General features: G+C 38.5%; 1 protein-coding gene and 1 long non-coding RNA gene across 3 annotated transcripts in view; one reads left to right on the top strand and one right to left on the bottom strand.

Annotated features, from left to right (window-relative positions):
• FBXW12 (F-box and WD repeat domain containing 12) overlaps positions 1-15085 on the top strand; it is a 25178-nt gene extending 10093 nt beyond the window's left edge. The window contains 7 exon segments of the mRNA XM_073352177.1: positions 1341-1550; positions 3019-3183; positions 5334-5541; positions 6523-6704; positions 6788-6915; positions 14879-15041; positions 15044-15085. Coding sequence (XP_073208278.1) covers positions 1341-1550; positions 3019-3183; positions 5334-5541; positions 6523-6704; positions 6788-6915; positions 14879-15041; positions 15044-15070 — 1083 coding nt within the window. The 3' untranslated portion in view covers positions 15071-15085.
• On the bottom strand, positions 8138-22286 carry LOC140914434 (uncharacterized). Of its 2 annotated transcripts, none has more exons than XR_012159862.1 (3): positions 22198-22286; positions 21125-21225; positions 8138-14524 (listed from the first exon to the last, which is right to left on the bottom strand). It is a non-coding gene; the product is annotated as an uncharacterized lncRNA (long non-coding RNA). The 2 variants fall into 2 exon arrangements; XR_012159863.1 differs by having other exon boundaries at positions 8138-10989.

Below are 22286 nucleotides of genomic sequence, written 5' to 3'. Positions count from 1 at the left end.
TGCCCCTGAAAAGAGCTATTGGGGAATATTACTTTTAGAGAAACTAGACTTGTTAAATGCAATCAAAATTTAAAATGGTAATATTAAGGTACTCCAGGACTGCACATTATCATGTACAGTTAGAAAATACAGCTTAAATTGAACCAGTGTCGTTTAACTGGCCAAATGTAAAGCATTCAAGATCAACTATGAGAGACAGACCCTTGTAAACATGGTTGGGGAAATGAGTGCAATAATATGGCAAACTTTTAAGTTAGCTGATGCCAGTATTGGTAGGATTTCCCCCCTACAAACCTTTGGCATGCACTATTACCCACCTACAATTTGCATGCCTATTAAATGGTAAATCGATGGACCGTGACCAATAACATCAATCATCTGACATGCACACCCATTTTCTGACTAATTTATAACACTGTTTGTTACTGTTGAGTTCAGCCCAGGATTTCTGTGTCAGTTACAACAGGATAGAACTTGACCCATGGAAGCAAGCAGGTGCACCTCCGCTTGTATCAGTTGACCTGAACAGAATTATGCCAAAGGTGAACTGGGCCACTAGAATCAATTCTTGCAAAGATGACTTGTGGACGTGTGCTTGGTCTCCATTTAATTCTTGTGATCATTAGACCACTTTAGAAACCACCATCCATTTTGGCAGAGTGAAATGCTATTAGCAGTTCCTGCTCAGGAGAGACCCGGGACTTGAGTACCAAAGGGTCCAAACTGAGATGAATCTGCATAGCAAGGTAGCAAATGTTGCTGTGTAGTCTGCCTGCATGTACATGTGGCTCTAAAATGTGCTTTTAATTCTCAATGCAGATCAGTTTGTGATGGTACCCTAAAGATGGTAGGGACAGTAAAAGAGAAAAGGAGAGAAGGAAGATTTAGGAACTATTGCAGATTCTTGCTATCAAGTGGGGGTGAAGGAGTGGAATTTTCCAGTCCTGTGGTCTGCAGTCATTGGGTGTGGGGAGAACAAGTGAGATTTGTGGTGCAAGGGAAACATCAGGTTATTTAAAATGATGTCATCTTTGGAAACAGCTTCTTGGCTGCAATTTAGGATTTTTGAAATACAATGGAGTAAGCTGAGTCATTAGTAGAATCCAGTGGGGGAAGAGAGTTCCAACAAGGAGAAAATAATGGCTATCATGTTAAAGGAAAACTATTTTAACACACAGACTGGAAAATACCAAGGAAAAGGTTATTGAAATAGGTAATATCTTCAATGGTATATACATATGAAAACAAGCAACTGGGAAAAAGGGGATGCATTACTGATAACAATTTAAATCTATTTAAAATGCCCATAAGCTGGCCTCTAACTGCATATTTTTGTTCAGGGTACACAGATATGGTCAAGTCCCTCCCAGGAAGTGCCATTTGTAAAGGTTATTACTGTCCCACAGTACAAACTAGCAATCAGCACAGACGCCTTTGGAACCATTAAAGTCTGGCATGGAGAAACTGGGGAAGAGCTTGCTGCATTCTCTACATCGTCGTCCTCGTCCAGTCTGGTTACCTACTCAGTGAACAATAAGCCCTTCCTAACTGTAAGTAAACCAAGGTGACTGTAAATTAATGACCACTTATCTAACAAGATCAGCTACACCTAGATATGTGCTCACTTAAAATAACGAGGAATACACTTCTGATATGGTGCATTTTAAGCACTGGGAGATAGGAATTAAAGGTGCATAAAATTTATTGAAAGAGACTTCAGGTAAAATCTCAGCCCTATTGGAATCAATGGCAAAACTTCAATTAACTTCACTGAGGCCAGGATTTCATCCTAGGACAGTCTGTAAAGAATTAATTATTCTGCACTGGATGATCTATGATCTAGTGCTTCATCCAGTCTCATTTCAAAAGTCTTCAGGGATGGAACTTTAACCACTAGACTGTGTAGATGTGTCTCTTCCAAGGGCTTTAGTTCTCACAGCCTGGAGTTCTGATATTTAGCTTCAAATTTATTATTTTACTAACTTCATTCTTTTTCTGTTGATTATAGCACAGTCATGCTCCCTTGTGTTTATACACTTTGGAGACCATCATATCCCCTTCGAGTTGCTCCTTATCCACATTATATTTAGTTCTTCTAATCTTTCCTCCAAGCCCTCTTCCTTGGACTCCCCTGAGTTTGTCTACATCTTTTTGGAACAAAGTATCTAGAACACAGGAAAATGCCACATACTAAGTGCTTACACAAATGGTTGTAATGTACATTTTCTGCCTTGCTATTACAATGGAACAAGTACAGGCATGTGTGGTGTGGAAGTATGCCAGAGCAGGACAATAGAATTTGAGCTTATTTTGGATAGGAATAGAAAAAGGCTTTATTTATAGTTGTGTCTGTGGGGTTTATTTGGGAAGTGACTGTTTCAGCCCTCTGTGGAGTTAGTGCTGCTAGCGAGGGGATGAGTACTACACATTCCTGTATTTCTCATAACTGCTGGGAACAGGGTTAAGAGGACTGAATGTATATTATAGCAGTTCAAAATTACAGCATAGTGGCATTGTGCTACTGCAGTAGCACTTGATGGACTGGCGGAGAATTGAATTCCCACTTCAGAGACTGGAATCAAAGACGTTGAATCATTAGGAAATCTCTCTCCACTGCCTTTTGTTTCTGCTGCTCCTGATATACAATACATAGAAGGTGTCTGATTCACCACATATAAGGAGGTGGTTCATTCTGTATGCCAACTGCTGTAAGAGCATCGGGAAACCATCTGTGATGACCCCTAAAAATGGACTCTGCTTTTTCTTTTTAAAAGCCTCAGTAGGAAGTTTCCTTTTCTTTTGAATTGACTATGTGGGGGATTTTGTGCTATGCACATCTTGATGTAAGATACACTTTAGTCTTCAAGCCTGGTGCCGATAGTACCACTCGAAGTTTAAATTCAAATGAGACAAAAATGCTTGATGTCATGAGCACGAAACCTTTGGATTCATATAAATTCTTTTTTTACAGAAGCTGGGATGTAACCATGTTTCTTACTCATCTTTTCTTTATTGTAGGTGGCTACTGCAGGAGGTGCTATCTATACGTTAGAAGTTCCTAATCTAAATCAGGTTTCATGTATTGCAGCATTTCAAAACTCTAGCATTGATTTATTACTTTGTTCACCGGACAAGCAATGGCTAGTTGCTGGATCTACTGAGAATGCAAATACATTTCCAAAGGTACAGTATGCTTCACATAAAATTGGAAACTGCATTTAAATATAGGGTCTCTACAACGTTTTAATATAGTGTCTTGCCTTCCTCTTGGATCTATTGGCATATCTTACTGACTAATGGACTCAGCAGCATTTATATACACTAGAACAATCTCTATCTCAAAGTAGGAAAATATTTATTCTTCCTTTGTTAGAATATTTTCCTAATTCACATAAAGAATTTGCCCTTCCTGAACGAAGTGCTCAATGTATTTTATCCCATAAATGTTAATGGCATTACACATAATTTATAATGCACCTTTCTCTGTTACAAAACACTCTGCTTGTAATGCAACAGGCTGAATTTGAATATCTAAAATGTTGCATTATATTTTTTGTGGTGCAAGTAGAGCCTATGTAGCAATTTTCCATATCTGCTAATAACTAATGTGAAAATTAGAAAAATAAAAATACCGTGGAACCTTTGCTGGAAGAGTAAACAAATAACTTGTTCTCAGTATTGGGCATCTGACGCACCTAGTGGGGTTACTGTCAAGCTCTTGATCTTTACAGAATGAGAAATCTTACAACTGAATTTCCTTGCTAACAGCTAGGTTCAGCTAAATTCCAACAAGACACTTTTTTCATCGGAATTTGTTGATTTGTCAAAACCTAAATGGTGTTTTTGGAGAGGGGTAGATTTTGACAAATTTATATTGGACTCCTGCCTGGTTTTCTGCCAGATTGCCTACGCGGACTTCCCTGGATTCAGGACCCTATATCTTCCAGGCCAGTTACTTCCCTCTATTGCCCAGCTTCTGAGAGCCCTGGCTGTAACAGGAGCTTGTGAATCAACACTCCCAGTCAGTTCACCAGGTAGGCTATAGAGGACCCAAGAACTCTGGCAGACGCAGACAAACTGACCATTATTTTCAGTTTCACTGCTGCCCACCACTAAATAGCAGCAGTGAAACTGACAAGATGAGTAACTTGACCAGAATCTGGTCAATTTCACAACTGTTATTCAGTGATGGGCAGCAGTGAGACAATCATTACTTTCCTTAGCAGCTGTCAGGGTTTCTGGGGTCCCCATCTCCACTGCAGCCTACTAGATGGGCAGCCAGGGATCCTAGGGAGCACATTTCATTTTGGAAACACCATGTTTCAGTGTTTCTGAAACAAAATAATGTGGGATTTCAGTTCTGTGAAAATTTGAGGTTTTGGCATTTTTGTCCCAATTCCGGATACATTTTTGCAGAAAATGTTTCCCAACCAGCTTTGAATTCACCCTAGACTCGTATTTGTATAAGAGATATTCTACCATAAATTAGATAACTTGAGCAACAACAAAGTTTCAACCGCCCTTGACAGATCAGATTATGTTTCAGAATGGACACTGAAAAGTTTACTAGAAACACCTCACAAAATAATAAACCAAGCCACAAGTCATTTGTGATCCTTCTTCGTGCAGAAAGTTCCACTTTCGGCAGTACTCTGCTAGCATCCAACACCCCCTACACCCTTTCCACATGCACATTTTAGCACAACTGCCTCTTGGACAAAAGGAAAGTGGAGTGGAATAGCAGAGAATGCTGTCATTAAACATTCAGATACACTGGCAGAGCTGTGTAAGGAATCCAGCTCAGTCTATGGGCAGCTCTACGGTACTGGGCTAAATGGACCTAAGTTACGCAACTCCAGCTATGTGAATAATGTAGCTGGAGTCGACGTACCTTAGGTTGACTTATTGCGGTGTCTACACTGCACTTGGTCGACGGGAGAAACTCTCTCATCGACTTACCTTACGCTTCTGGTTCCAGTGGAGTCTACGGGAGAGTGATCAGTGGTTGATTTAGCGGGTTTTCACTAGTCCCGCTAAATTGACCCTTGGTGGATCGATCACTGGCTGTCAATCCCCTGCTAAATGGAGGCAAGCTCTAAGGCTCAGCTATGCCAGGTCCTATCCCATACTTTCACAAGCATCAAACTCATATTTTTCATTCTGTGATGACTTTTAATAAACCATCGAAAGATAAACTTCAATAAATCTGATTTAGCAAAAAGCTTTTCTTTATGGAAAAAATCCTTAGCAAAAATTATGAAGTCTTTAAGTTTTTTTCATAGATGGCACTGCAGACTGAATAGTATATTTGTCTTCGTTTTTCCCTACACCAGATGTTTTATACAGATTGCTTGATTAACCCAGTGGATGAACCACCCGTATCTAGTTCTATGCCTGTCAACAATTGTGCTGTTGTCTGCTGGTTACCAAAAACACCAGCAAGAATAGCAGTAATGCACCAAGATCGCATGGCTGTTCAAAGGAACATCACCGTGTTTGATCTAGCTGTCAAAAAGTCTAAATATAAAACGGAAGTTCTAGGTATGTTTTGATAACTATTGCCTATAAACACTTCATAGCAGAGAAATAATTTTATTCCATTTGTGGTTTTGTTTTTTTCAGTAGTAATCACAAATGTCTACTATTATAGTTCAGGATACAAAACTCTTTCCAAAACATTTTATTTTGGGGATGGAATTTTCTATACTTGGTGTCTCAAGATTTTTTTTAAATGTGGTAAAATCCATTGTTACTTGTTATAGGAGACTGGAAAAAATAAGTTGCATTTGTTGCAGCTGTTCTTCAGAAACTATGCTAATTGGCTTCTGGTTGCAGTTTGAGGTGTTTGAAATTGATCTGTAAAGCTGTGCATAGCTTGTGTCCTTACTGAAGCCAACAATTTCCCTATGTACTGTCCCAGCAGTCAAGCTCAGCTAGGGCACACCGACACACATATCTAGGACTACTCAACTCTGGAAACAATCACTAGCACTGCTCCAACAGAGCCAGCTGACCATTGGGGTATAGTGGCAGGCCCCCCTTTGTTCTCAAGAAGTTACTTAAGGAGTAGAGAGAGGTTTTTTTCCCCCCCCCTGTATCCCTTGCAGAATGCAAAAGGATAAGAGGCTAAATTAAAATATACACACACAGTCCCTAGTGGTTAGAAAGTGATTTCCAAAGTCAAGGGACCCTCATCGAGAACACAAAGCCTGCAGCCCCTTATGTAAAAATAGGGCTCCTGTTCAACTGCTTCTCCTGACTATGTAGCTCTATCACAAAGAGAGGGAGACCTATCATGGGATGGTAGAGGTAGATCATGGAAAAGAACATTGATATCATGCTCAAGGAGGCCCAAGCTGTCTGGGCACCAGAGAAGGGGTTTCTTTTTAAAAATAGATATATCGCTATAGATATATATATCTAAACTCTTTATACTGCAGATTGTAATAGAAGTGATTTTAGAGTTGAAATGTAATCTTTGAAGTATGTGTGTTTACAAGTACTGTATTTTCTTTATAAAAGCTCAACAGATTGCAAGTTTCACACTGCCACAAAGCACTTGGCCTACAACAATTCTCATGGAAGGGCACGGAACAGAAACAATTCTTCTAGGATGTGGATCAAACTTGAAACTATATTCAATTTTTGGGACTCAATTAGAAGCTTTCCAGCATCACAACAATACAATCACTTCAATATGGGTGGTATGTGCCTCAACTGTTTAGTACTAATTTTTTTTGCATTGTTTACTGTACTTTAACTGCAGTATTTTATTTTAAATTGGAAGGATTCTTTTCATGTTGTCACATCATCTTTGGATCTCTCACTCCGTGTTTACACATGGAAAAAAGTAAACAAAATCTCTTCACTGATAAGTCGCTATTACTTACTAGGGGGAACCCACAGATGGTCAAGGTAAGAAAGCTCAATTGGTAACTAGATAAACCTAGCAAGTTGTGATATAAATCAAGCCTTTGTTTATTATATGATTAATTTTCTTCCACTTACAAAAACATGTGAATAACTCAATACATTGAAAGCTGAACTGACATTGGCAATCGACATGAGGCAGATTTTCTTTGAAGACAGCAGCAGTGACACCCCCCCCCCCCATATCAAACTAAAATGACCTTTTTAGGAATAAATTACCCTGCTGTTCAAACAGCTGTGGAAGATACATCACCTTCAGTCATTCAAGCCTTTTTATATGTAAAAAAATTTCTAGTGAACTGAGCATGTGGTTCTTGTATTTTGCATAGTATTCTTTTGTAAAGTCTATTTCTGCTGTAAATCATCTGTCAAAGTCACGTAAATCATCTGTCAAAGTCACACCTTTATTTTTCAGTAAGTTGTATCTATGTTTTGAGAAGCTGCAGTGTAATGGAGTTTAAACTCCAGGCAGAGCTTATGCAACATACTGCCAAGGCAATATTCAGGCTCTCCTCCTGCCACACTCTGAAAGTTTAGGGTACCTAAGTGCTTTGGGCTGCTAGATTAAAATAATATTGTTTTTAAAGTTTTTAAACACATTAATTGTAAAACTAGCTCCCTGTTAAAAGGTTTTCAATTTAACTTGTTCTGTTCACAATTTTTCCCGCAACAGGGGCTTTACAGATGTGGCCTGTGACAACATCAGCATCGTAGGTGTGGTAGCTGAAAGTGACGAAACAAGTATTTTAAGAGCATATTCCTTTAACCTGTAAATGGAGAAACATTTAATAATCCTTCATTTTAGCTGCAGTTGTAGGTGTTTCTTAGCTAGAGGAGTTCCCTTTGAGCAATATACTGTGATAAGCTTTGTGAACACCCCCCTTTGAATAGAAGAGATGCTGATGAGCACCATGAAGCTAGGTCCCCTCACTCAGAAACCATCAGCTGTGGGGTTAAGTAAAAGCCTGTGTGGTAGCCATAAAAATAATGCTACCACCACGTAGCATATATACTGAAGTTTAACCACAACGGCTAGAGATCATACCTAAGCTGTATTTCATCTAGTACAATTGTGGAATAAAAATAGTCCTTTAAAATACACTCATTTCAGTGATGCCACGGCTATTTATATTATAGCCTTTAGAATGCAGTATCTCAATAAGTAAACTTCACTTTCCATTATGAAAATTTAGGTACGCTTACCCTAAATAGTCATACAACAGTTTGAAATTTATTGGCTCTGCAACGAAGTACAATTAGGCTCATGGGAAATACTCAATACATGCTTTAATGCAAAAAAAATAATTCTTGAACCTGGTTCTGTCAATATAGTGTGGGTCAGTGCAACATCTCCTGGCATGGTGTTTTATCCAGAAGATGTATGATACTGTGAAGTACTGAAGTACATACTAACTACCCCTTAGTAACATAGCAGGAGACATCTTTTCCACACCTGCAAGATTTAGACCAACATGAAGTCTTGAAAAAAGTACATAACTCTGCTATACATTTATAGTGCAATGGTATAGTCACAGAACAGTTTGTTCTCTCACACATCTACAGGAAAGGACCCCTATACTTCCATTGCTTGTGATTCATTCAACATTATTTGTTTTTAAGCTGGCTGCAAGTCTTCCCTTAAGAAAACCATTTTAGATGTTTAATCATGGATAAAGAGTTTTAAAGCTTGATTTTATTCATCTTATAGAAAATTTGAGTTGTCATTAAGAACCTGAGACTTTCATAAGCATTGAGTACTTTAAGAGGTACATCCCTCACTTCTAATATCATTAAAAGTCACCTGAAATAATATACCTTAACTCTCTCATTCAGTGCTGGAAAATCTTAGCTAATCTTGAAAGGCAGGAGAGAGAGACTCTTACCATATTACATCACTCACTTTTACTAAAAGAGCAAATAGTGTGTTCTGTTTGTCCTCAAAAGCAACACTATACATGGGTTGTCAGAATGAGTCTGTTGCTGCCACACTTACTTTCATTAAAACTTATGATCAAATATGTTTGGCTTACACCAGTTTTTTCTTCACATATCAAAGCTGCAGAAGTTTAGACTGAGCCAAAATGGTCCTGTTGTAATAATAAAGCCCTAAGAAAGGCAGCAGGTTGTATAGTTAACTCCTTGTGAGCAAAATCCCTGCCCTAAAACTATGCAACCTACTACCTCTTCCTAGGAGCCCACTGTTTCTTCTGCAGTTCTTCTATTTAGCAGCTGCACTGTGAAATCAGCTGTTAACTTTTATTGCAGTTTCTTTTGACTTTGTTTTCAGACATACATATACTGTGACATTTTACATTCATTTATATTTCCAGATAACCTCAGCTTTATTTCACTATATTTGGTAATAAGTCAGGAATGGTGGATCAGTTACAGAAGTTGTCTCTAGACTAAAAACCTTGATGACTGATATACTGCTTCAGATTCACCTTAATTAAGTCCACTACCACTTGTTCAGTCAGAACAGCCCCTAAAATTAATCACTTATCAGGTAGCTCCTTCTCCCACACAATAAACGAGTCAGGGTTTAACCATTTTAGGCAGTGAAAGAACAAGTTTGAGCCTATGCCATTTAAAAAATAAAATGTAACCAGCTCAGATTTATTGGGTAAAGAAAACCTTCTGGGGCTCATAACCCACCAGGATGGTTAAAATAGGCATCAGGGGATCATAGCCATCCTACACTCTGATGGGGATTACCCTCCCATTTAGTAAGATGCAAAGAAAAAGTGGAGAACCACTAACTGAATCTCACTCCCTAGCCTTGGGGTGGGGGAGAAGAAGTGGAGAGAGACAGTGAAATGTTTATACAAGATAGTACTGCTGAAGTCATTTTCTCACAAATCAATTTACGGGCTACATGCTATCAGGGCACCCATGAATTTTGAAACTTGTGTGTGACTGTCTGACCACTTTAAGTCAAGATTAGTAATGTAACAGAACACATTTGAAAGACCATTTGTATATGAACACATCACTCACCTTTGAAAAAAAAATTCAGCACAGTAGCCAAATCCAATGTTAGGGTGTGCCACATTAGCATTTAGTGCTATAAATCCAGCCACTCAAATCACCTGAAAGTCCACTCACCAACTGTAAACTCAGGATGCTCAACTAGCATGCAAAGGAACTGCAGATTTTTTTTTACTCCTCGGGGAAGGCAATAGATTGTATAGTTATCTCCTGAACAGGGTAAAATAACTACCCTACAACTATACAATCTACTACCTCACTCCAATAGAGAAAATTGTACTTAACAGTCCTAGTTTCAGGAAATATAGCTTAGCTACACAGCTATTCAGCTTTGAACAAGTTGTATCTTATGGCACCAATTACCACTACTAGTATTTTGCTTAATTAGAAATGCAACAGTTTTAGTTTTTAAATTACCCCATGCAATATACAGTTAAGATGAAATCTATTCTTCCATACCTGTGTTTCTCCCCTAAAGAGAATTAAAAAAAAAAATCTAACTTGAAAATCAGAATGGTAAAGAAACTGACTTTCCTGGGATAAACAAATCCAGACATACATATCAACTCTGCTATTCTACAGAAATGTATTTCCTCTGCCCACAAGCCCTTTGACCTAGAGAAGGTCTGAAGAACTGGACAATAAACTTTAAAGCGAAAGATCTGACATTGCTGATTTTCTGCTGCTTTAGGAAAGACAGTAGATTGTATAGTTATCTCCCAGTTGTGGGTATGACCCTAAAACTATACAACCTACTACCTCATCCCACAGTGCAGGCATCTTCTTAGTTCAGATGTAGAGGGAATGTTGTTTTACTAAAGACAAGTTAGCTACAAGACAGCATCTATATTATACATAACAGTTTACCAGAGAGAAAGCTTCCCCATGCAACAAGTTACTTAGAAAGATTTTGATCTCAGACTTTTTTAAAAATTATACCAACCATTGGGGCTCTCAAGACTTCACCACTGGATAGACAGCAAGATGCAGAGCAAGAAAGGAATCTAAAAATCAATTTTCTTTTAAAAATGGGTTAAATTACAATCTTCTTCCATAGATGTAATCTCAAATCTGAAAGTAGAACAAAGACAGTATCAGAAATCTTACATACAGACCTACATCACTTATTCCTTTTGTGAATTAATAGCAACAGTGAAACCTAAATACCATGGCTTTCTTCAGCCAATGTTTCTAGTTGTACCAGTGTAAGGGCTTAATGCCTATAAACTAGACCAAATACAAAATGTAATACCATGAACTACCAGTGTTTTAAACTGATTTAGCGTATGGCAGTTATATGCTAACTTTAAATCTAACAGTACAAAAGTGCTACTTTGCAGTATATCAGTCAGCAAATTGTTACCGCAGATCTTAGATTAACTTCTTGGGGGCAGAGACTACCTTGATGTACATACAGCACAATACTGCTTTGATCCTGATTGGGCCCCTCTAGGCTCTACAATATGAATTCAACTTGTTTCTCCAAAAGCAACTTAAAATGTACTTAACTTTTAAAAAAGTTAAGATGTACTAATTCAGTCGGATGTAAATTTAAAGGCAGTTTCCACACTAGCATCCGATGAAGTGAGCTGTAGCTCACGAAAGCTTATGCTCAAATAAATTTGTTAGTCTCTAAAGTGCCACAAGTACTCCTTTTCTTTTTACTAGCACTTCAGTTGACTATGATCCTGAACAGGGCGGGGTGGGGACGGGACCTAAATCTAAGCGTGGGCCAGGCAGATACGTATGATTTAGAATCCACTCCTTGGCAAAAGTAGCTTGAAAACAGGGAATGGGGGAGGAAAGCTGATTTATACTTGGAAAAATAATTAACAGCCTGAAATAAGTATTTAGCAGTGAAGCTTTCTAAACAGTTCAAATACTATGCATGTACTAGATTTTCTTCACAATTCTACTTTAAGATTCTCAGACAAGTCTTCCAACAAAGCCTTAATACAACCAGTGATCCAGTGCATTTACACACAAACGGATGACATTATTCCTCCATGAACAGCAAACAAAAGCAAAAAAATGTTTCCAAAATTCTTCAATTCTGTACCTTCATTTGTACAAAATACTGACAATGAATTTTAGTGGATTGCTTTTAAGATTCTGCCATGGATTAGCATAAACCCCAGACCTGCTTTCATGAACCTTATGCCTATCATAATTTAATTTTTTTAAGTATTTCATTGCACAGATGGGCATAAGCTGTTGGTCCTAATTCCCAAAACAGAAATAAATTTGAACAGTAGCATTGGAACAAGATCAGAAGCTATTATACAGATTCGGCACAACCTTATTTAGATTAGCTCAGGGTAGGCAAAGATCCTGGAATCAGATGTGAAATAAAAAAAATACGTGCAGAAAGACTAAAAATCTTTTCATGAGATTCTTTGCTTTTCCATATGAGTTTTCACTAGCAAAGCAGAGAGCTGTGCAAAGGTAACTCATATCCAAGACACAGAGTCTGCTGATGCCTTCTCTGTGCAGTGCGGTGAATTGTGTCAGATTAAGCCAAACAGGTGTAACCCAAAGCTGTTCCTCTATCACTCACTGAGACAGTGAATCCAGTGGGTTTAATGAAATCCAAGATGCATAACAAATCTGCAAAAGCACAGGTCTAAATTTCTACACTACACCCTTAAAATCCAAAGTTATTTATAGTTTTAAATGTGTCTAAAATTGTCTGTAACAAGGGTTTACATGGCAGCAACATAGCATACCAAAACCACAAAGTATAAAGACAGTAAAACTGCATTACTAGAAGCCCATTGCTCTAACTCTCATACATAAAGTAGACTGTTTTTGGAAGTTTATATTGTAAATGTTGTTGAAACCAGTGTGGCTTTTTCATAATTTTGAATTACAGAGGTTAAGACAACATATTGGAAACCATAAAAAGCATGCAAGGCTCTGCCTTAGTTTTACTTCTGAAGCTACAAAATTCCCATATTAACTTGTTACAAGAAATTGGCAGGCTGCAAATCATTTCCCCTCTCCATCACCTTTTCCATCACTAGACTAGCTTGCTGTTCCTCAATATACAAGTGCCTGTAGTTGCTTTCAACTCAATGTAAGAAAACACATTTCCCCCATACAGGCACTTTTTGGTATTAAGTTTAAGAGCAGACAAACCATACCTGAACAAGGATGTAATGAAATTAAACTCTACTAACCCTGTTTTATCTTTCTAATATAGTACTTTTATAGTGCAGTCTGTCATAGGGTCTTAAAACATTTTAATGAAATCTCAAATACCAGTTTGAGTACGTTCAGTCCTCATTTTACCAATGAGGAAGATGTCACTGGTCATCATACAGCACGCCAGAGTGGGAAGCAGACTCAGTGTGACTCCAGCTCTTATAGTCTGTCCATCAGATTATGCTTAAAGATAATGGCTGTTGATTACATGCTGCAATAACTAGATGGTCAGGCTACCATCACTCATTTTCTTCACTGTTTTGAGCTATAAATTTAATCCAACATATCTCAGCGCTCACTTCCATCCGAACGGAAAAAGCATCCTATGTTTCTTACATTATCCAGTTGTGAAAATAAATATGCATCACTCAAGATACTGAAGTCCATTTTTTCAAAATGATTGAAAATGGGTTTCTGCGGCCTTTAAATCTTAATAAAGTTTATTCTTAATGAAAAAAACCTGTCTTTTGGACTATAATTTATAAACAGGTATCTGAAGTTATTTAAAGGTTTTCTCTGCTTTCTAGAAGCCCAGCACCTTTTAATCCTCTGATGGGTGAAGTTGTGGATTAATTCTCAGTTTTTATTCCAAAAAAGTTTCTATAAATTCCAATTTCTTTTTTCTAGGGAGAAACTTAGAATTTACTATTCCTGACTGGAACTACTGTGGTATTTTTATAGAGCACTGCAATACAGAATTGATGACTTCCTCTTCCCCAAACTAGATGAAAGAATTAAATAGAGAATTTTTGTATTTTGGAAGTTTAGCAAACATAACTTCCAGAAAATGACCACATTTTAAAATATCTCAAGAAGTTTTATAGCAGATGTCTTTATGTATGTTTATAAAATGCAGGCAGACTAAGAACCCACTGGAACAAAATTAAAGTTCTAAAAAAAGAATAATCAGGTGTTTGGAATTTCAATTTGTATTTTTACAGTTAGTGGTTACCTCAGCTTGAGATACACAAGTAGTAAATGCCTACAGTACAAGCAGTCACACCTGTAAGTTTTGCATTCTACAGTCAACTAGTGATTGTCACATTTAGTTATAGTATATCTTAAATTCACTGAAATAAGTGAAATGCAAGTTCCACATGTCTTAATCTTCAACTACAGAAGTGAAGAAGTATGGTACTGTACTGAATAAGCAAGATAAAATTGATTCATTTATATTTTCATATAGGACCAACAGGGTGCAAAGGGCAAGTTTACTGCTCATTACTCTGCTCCAATGGGAGTTGTCTGTGGTCACCAGGTGCTGCTTCTCCCCTGCATACAACTTCACCAGGTGGTGATCCAGGACCATCTACCAAAGTACCAGACCTCCCCATTCCAGCTGCAGTAGTCGGCAGAAATGAATTCAGGGCATCCTAGTCTCCAACCAGACTAGCAGGATTCCCTATAGAGGACAGAGGTCTAAGCTTCCAATCTGGGCTTTAATTTCAGTCCCAAATCTCCTGTAGAGAAGTAGCAGCTCTACAGTACATTAAAACCTCAGAATTAAACACCAGAGTTATGAACTGACCAGTCACCCACACTCCTCATTTGCACACTTCTGGTTCCAATCAGGCAGAAGCAGAGGGAGGGAAAAGCAAATACAATGCAGTACACTGTGTTAAATGTAAACAACTAAAAAATAAAGGGAAAACTGCATTTTTCTTCTGCATAGTACAGTTTCAAAGCAGTATTAAGTCAATGTTCAGTTGTAAGCTTGAAAGAACCCTAACGTTTTGTTCCTTTACTAACATTTCAGAGTAATGAACAGCCTCCATTCCCAAGGTGTTCATAGCTACAGTAGAACCCGAGTTGGGCTACCTACAAATCCAGCCACTCTTCCCAATGCTGCTGGGACTCATTTGTACACCAGGTCCCACCTGACTACCTTCAGATTGCTTCTGTTATTATTGGGTCTTTTTCTTTTTTCTTTTTTTTTAAAAACATGTGATCATCATTCTGCAACTATTTTTCACTGAGCTTTCAGAATGCATTTAAAATTCTAATACACTACAATATACTGACTAACCTGTGTGGGGAATTGTTCATGACCATTATGAGACTTGCTAAAATGTGTAGGCTTAAGTTTAAAAAAAATGAATTATTTGCTTATATGTTATTTCTCTTTTGTTTGATCTGTGTCTTACTACATTACAACATAAGACACAAATAGCTCATGCCCACTAACACATTCTCCAACTGTGAAAGAAGGGAAACTGGCCCCAGGAAATGGTTGCTAGTGGATTTTCGTCTATTACAATTCTGGAGATGACAAGGTATACAAATTTGCAAGAAAAAATTCTAGTGAAGTTCCATTTCATCTTATCTAGGTCCTTGGAATGGTGACACTGCTCTGTTTCCATATTCAATTTTCAACTCAGGAGTAGCAGTTACTAAAGATGACTGAGCAGTCCTTGTAGGAGCTTACCAGCAAACTATAAAAACCCGTTAGCTGTGAGACGGATACAGCTTTAATACACTACAAAATGACAGACTATTCTGATCCAAATTTTCTCTAAAGGCAAAGGAATAAAAATTTTAACTCTGCAAGACAGCACACAACCATAGTTGTAGGCAACCTGTTAAAGTACAAGTTTCTCAATTTAAATCAAAGCTCCAATACTTTTTTTTTTTTTTTTTTTTTGGAAAATACAAAGGAGAAAACTGAAGATTCTAAGAATGGTGGGAAAATTTTCAATAACTTTTTAAAATTTAAATTTTTATTTGCAGGGTGCTAGTTCTTTACTTTCATCCCATTTTATAGTCAAACTACTGAAGTAGAGGGTTTTTTTACTTGTTTAATGATTTTTCTTCTTATAAATTTTAAACTTAAAATGGTCATCTATACTAAACACATGTCCAGGGTCACTAATATCCTCACTGTAAAAGCATCAGAAACAAACAAAATCAGCAAGTAGCCCCAGCTAAATTTGCAGCTACTCCACCTTCTGATACAGTATATTGAACTTCCACAAATCAAGAAAGCTAAAATGCCCTGACAAGGATATACTTTATCAGAGTTTGCAATTTGAAATTAAGGGGACTTAGGCAATGAAGGGTGCAATTTTCAGAGCACAACTATGGGCTTTCGTGCCTAAACTTAGGCTTGCTTTTTTTTTTTTTTTTTAAATGTACTGAAAGTCTAAACTTTGTTAACACAGACCATTTTGCTTTGTAGGAACAGAGTTTATGCCATTAGGAGAAGAACTGAATAAAAATAGTTTTAGCCCTCAATAATCCAAACATACTTAACTTTAAGCCTGAATAGTCCCACTAAAGACAACTGGACTATACATGGTGAATACAGTTATGTATTTACTTCAGTGTTTACAAGATCAGAACAATAATTTTCACTTTTTTGCTGTAGTTAATTTTGTACTACTCAAAATACTCTGCAACTAGTGGCTCCTTACAATATTTATAATGTAGCATATGAATTTTAAATTTCAATAGCACAAGTTTTCAAATGGATTTACAAAGCCTAAATCTGATTTAAATCAATGGTTCAAAGTGACTGTATCAAAGCATTTTACATTACTTCTAATTTCAGTAAATGATTGCAAACAGGAATATCAGATATTGAGGTCTGTGTTTTTAAGAACTGAGGGGTACCTGCCAAGAGTACTAGACATGTTTGGAGATAAAAGATTTACAAAAACAAAATTAGAAAGTGACTACTGCCTACTGTCACCAACAAACTTTAAAAAGCTGTTAACTTCAGTGTATTACTTCTAGGGTAGTAAACAATCTGCTATAGATTGTTATAGTAAACAGCATGCTATAGATCAAATCTCTTCAGACAAGATGATACATTAACATAAATATCGGTAATAACTTAATGTACAAGTGATAGTGCTATGGTCAGAAAAGTACACAACACACCCTGATGCCCAAATATTTGCTTAGTTTACTTAAAGACAATATAATCGAGATTTGAACAACGAATCTTGGGAGTCCTGCCTTCTAATCAAACAGCTCTGCCAGTAACTTGCTGTGTAACTTTCAAGTCATTTAATCTGTATTTCATTTTACCATCTGTAAAACAGATGCAAGTGTTTACCTTCCTCCAGAGGTTGAAACTGTTTTACCTACATGAAGGGCCTTGAGGCCATAGATTTGTCAAGCAACACAACAGTAAGCCTGCAAGCAGCAATCTAGTTTTATCTGCTGTATCAAAGTCACCAGCTACTCCTAACTCCAAGACCATAAACTATTGAAGGTAGGTTATGTGTACAGCAAAAAAACCAATTAGATATCAGGTTGAGCATGCAGTGCTGATGCTGGAACAAACATTTTAATCTGGAAACAAAAATGTTTGACATAACTGAAATAAAAGTATAGAACAAAGCACTGTTTCTTCTAACTACAACCACTCCGAACTGTTGCCCAATTTTTACATAAACATTGCTGATCTCACCATCTTTTCGAATCAACTGCTCTAGTAATACAGTCTTCCACTGAACAGAAGTTTGCCATTTCCTTTTTTAGTTAGCTGAAGAACTACAGCATTCTGAATGACTGTATTTCACAGAACAATTGGAGTGCCAGTTATTTATTTCCCCTGAAATGTCTGTTTCATAATGCATGTGTTTCCATTATGATATTATGTACTCCCAGGATGGGGAATGTTTACTTTATCATATCAAGTATCAATTGTTTACTTCTGATATTTAATTCCCCACCTGATATGCTTTTCAGAGGGTGGCTTATTAAGAGAGAAATTTAATAAAAGGAAAAGCATAAGTTGGACTTATGCCTGAATCAAAATTAAGGTGTCATTCTTTTAAAAGACAATGTAACAAGATGTCCACATGCATCCTTGTTTTCCTACTTCATTCCCTTGTGTTTTTCTGTGAGGATTAACACCCGAGACAAATAGTTGATTTGTTCCCATTAACAGAGCAGTTGTCTCACTCCTATGTTAATTTCAGGTGTCAATATAAACTGATTAAAGGACTGAATAATTAAAGGTTTAACAAACTGTGGGTTTGAATAGAGACTGGGAGTGGCTGGGTCATTACACATATTGACAAAAAGAAAAGGAGGACTTGTGGCACCTTAGAGACTAACCAATTTATTAGAGCATAAGCTTTCGTGAGCTACAGCTCACTTCCTCAGATGCATCTGAGGAAGTGAGCTGTAGCTCACGAAAGCTTATGCTCTAATAAATTGGTTAGTCTCTAAGGTGCCACAAGTCCTCCTTTTCTTTTTGCGAATACAGACTAACACTGCTGTTACTCTGAAACCTACACATATTGACTATTTCTCCATGTTAAGTATCCTCACACCTTCTTAAAAAGAACAGGAGTACTTGTGGCACCTTAGAGACTAACAAATTTATTAGAGCATAAGCTTTCGTGGGCTACAGCCCACTTCATCGGATGCATGCAGTGGAAAATACAATAGGATGATTTTATATACACAGAAAATGAAACAATGTGTGTTACCATACACACTGTAACAAGAGTGATCCAAAGAAGTGAGCTGTAGCTCACGAAAGCTTATGCTCAAATAAATTGGTTAGTCTCTAAGGTGCCACAAGTACTCCTTTTCAGTTAAGGTGAGTTATTACCAGCAGGAGAGAGATTATTGTAGTGATAATCAAGATGGGCCTTTTCCAGCTGTTGACAAGAATGTGTGAGGTACAGTGGGGGGGAGGGGGGGAAATAAACATGGAGAAATAGTTTCACTTTGTGTAATGACACATCCACTCCCAGTCTTTATTCAAGCCTAATTTAATGGTGTCCAGTTTGCAAATTAATTCCAATTCAGCAGTCACTCGTTGGAGTCTGATTTTGAAGTTTTTTTGTTGTAATATTGTGACTTTTAGGTCTGTAATCGAATGACCAGAGAGACTGAAGTGTTCTCCTACTCGTTTTTGAATGTTATAATTCTTGATATCTGATTTGTGTTCATTTATTCTTTTACATAGAGATTGTCCGGTTTGGCCAGTGTACATGGCAGAGGGGCACCTTCTTGTCAACTGTCTAAATGGGCCATCTTGATTTTCACTACAAAAGTTTTTTTCCTCCTGCTGATAATAGCTCATCTTAATTAGCCTCTTACTCCACCTTTTAATGTTCTCTGTATGTATCTCTATCTCCTTACTATATGTTCCATTCTATGCATCCGATGAAGTGGACTGTAGCCCTCAAATTTATTAGAGATCTGTTAAAGTGAAGTCCCATTTACTAAAAACTCTGGATTTTTTCCTATATCTTGGGGTTTTAAGATACATTCACCTCTACTGTAAAGAATTAGAAGTTCAATAAAAATAAAATCATTAAATGCTTTCTGAAGTACAAAAAAAATTGTAATTCTGATCAACAAATGCTATCTCAAACCCCCAGCAGAATTTGATCCTATTTTTCCATGATCAATTTTATTCTTTAGGCACTAAATGTACATTTATATCCTAGTTAGATTCTTTTAAAAAAAAGATCTAACTAGCAAATTTTTAGCATTTTATTTATTTCTCATGATACTTCCTGGGTAAGAGCAAATCTTTCTAATAGATCTAAGAATATAATTTTTAGAGAGAAATGAGTTATAAATGGGGGTAAGTGGCTATGATGACCTTGAGTCAGAGGGAATTAGTTTACACTTACTATAGATTAAAAAACCTTAGAGACAATTGAAGATTAAGCAGTGCAAGAAAATCATTAGTAGTATATTAATAGCATACACCACAACTTTAAGGATTTTATAGTAATACAAGGTAATGGCAAGACCTACTTGGGTACAATGTTGTTTTGCGCTCTGGCCTTTAACAGACTAAATTTTAACTGACAACTACTAGCCAGGATGAAAGTTAACCTGTGCCACCGCAGCTCCTGCAACAGCTACATAATATTTATGTATTTAAATGTGAATCAGTCAACTTCTTTTTTAACAACACAATTTAGTCTTCACAGATGCATAGAGTCCAAGATCCGAAGGGACTTTTGTGATCATGTAGTCTGACTCCCTGTTAGTTGCAGGCTATAGAATTTCCCCTGCAAAAATTCCTAGAGTATTTTTTTTAAATCCAATCTTGATTTAAAAATTGCCAGTAATGGAGAATCCATCACAACCCTTGGTAAATATTTTCTACTTTTAAATTACCCTCACTGTCACTTCCAGTCAGAATTTATCTAGCTTCAACTTCCAGCCATTGGTGTTATATATAACTTTTTCTGTAGACTGAAAAGTCCATCATCAAGTATTTATTCTTGATGTAGATATTTACAGATTAATCAAGTCAATTTCCACACTATCCCACCCTCAGTTAAAAAACAGAAACAAAAATTTGATACTCCATTTGCCTCTCTGAATTTATCCTCATCAGCATTTCCACCAACCTACTCATACACAGGGCTTCCAAAATTTATTAGACACCTATTTACCAAAAGACAATTAAAATGAAGAGTCCAATTTTCAAGTACAGTATCCAGGTGAAGAACCAAGCTCCCACTATCTGGTCCCTGAATTCCCACCAGCGTACTTCCTCAGTACTCTGGTCCTGGGCTCAATATTTTGTAGCCTCTGGGCAATAGGTGTCTGATAAACTTGAAACTCTGCCTTCCCCCAGCTGCAGGAAAGGAAAAAGGAACATTAGTGCATTTGTCAGTCTTATAATTGCAGTATCACACATGTCATTGTCATCAGTTAACACTTGCTCCTGAATAAATCAGAATTACATTGGCAGCTCTTCTCTCTACAGCTGAACATAATCCAAACGTTTGTTTTATGAAAATTACAGCAGCCAGTATAAGTACTAGATTGTATGATAAGCACTGGTAACTATATTACAGCAATACATAACACAACTGATTATTCCCAATCTAGAATGTATTATCATCCCTATCTGTGTTAGATAGAAGCAGCTATGCATAATAGCTGCAACCTAGACATACTTCAAAATGCTAGTGCTTAAATATACAACACAAGCGCCTTGCACTTTGCACTTTATTAAGCATGGAATTCATTCTGCAAACAGAAACACCTTTTTTTCTTCAAAAAACACCTTTTTTACTCCACCAGGTCTGTTTTAAAGCCGGGTCACAGTTGTCAATACTCTGCAGGTCGTAGCAGCAGTTTCAAAGCTTCAAACGTTTTTGGTCAAATCTGTTGAAGCCGAACCAAGAGATAAAGCGCATTAACAGTCCGTTACCTGTTCAAAGGGCACTGCAGCGTGAAAACCTTCGGTGAAGTGAGTTACATTCGCTTCCCCAGTCACTTCATCTCATCGGGGCTTATTAGCTGCGAACTGCCCATCCCACCCACAGCATCCTCCTGCCGCACCACAGCCGCCTGACGCTTGCGACTTCGGCCAAGGGCACCGGGGATGCCGGGTTTCCCGGCGGCCCCGCAGAGCAGCGGGAGCTGGGGCTCACCTGCCTACCCGCGCCATTAAGGAGGCAGAACTGAGAGTCACCCCAAGAAGGGCCGGCAGCCGAGCGGGGGTGGGCGGCTCACGCCACCGATCGCTCCGGTCCGGCCGCTGAGGAATCAGTGGCTCCTCTTGTCCGGAGGGTTTCGGGGGGAAGAGAGCACCCCTCCCCGCCAAGGTCTCCCCTGCCCACAAACATGATAGCGGAAGTGACGTTACCAGCCCCTAGTAGCCCCCGCAGCCTATCACTCATGGGAACGGAAACCATATAGCGAATCAGCAGCGCCCAAGGGCGGCACTTCCGGGGCTTCATGTTAGTCTGAGAAGGGGGGGGGGTGAAAAAACCTTAAATGCAAAAACACGTGAGCGGAGGGAGATGGTTGAAAGTCCCCACCCGCGGCGGCCGCGGCGCCCCCGGGAAGGAGCCATGGTGCAGCCCGCCCCACGCACGCGGTCCCGCACCACAGGCAGCCGCCAGAAGAGGACACGGTCCAACCGCCGCTTCCTACCGAGCAGGCAGTCGCTAGGGCGAGCTCGGCCGGCAGCCAGCACCGCCCCTCAGCCAGTAGGGAGCCGCACCGCTTCCCCTGCAGGCCCCAGGCCTCTCTGACCGCCGGGAAGCCCCCATTCGCCCTAGGGCCGCTAGCCCCGGAGGCCTCTAGCCGGGCGCTGCCCTGCGAGCCATGGCGGCGCTGCAGCCCCATTACCTGCTGCAGGCTGACCCGGAGCGGCGCCCAGGACCCGGATAGAGTCGCTCGTCGCAGCTGCCCTGTGGCCGCTCGTCGCGATGCATCAC

Source organism: Lepidochelys kempii, chromosome 7 (assembly GCF_965140265.1).
Source record: "Lepidochelys kempii isolate rLepKem1 chromosome 7, rLepKem1.hap2, whole genome shotgun sequence".
Taxonomy (NCBI): domain Eukaryota; kingdom Metazoa; phylum Chordata; order Testudines; family Cheloniidae; genus Lepidochelys; species Lepidochelys kempii.
This window is presented reverse-complemented; position numbering and strand designations above follow the sequence as displayed.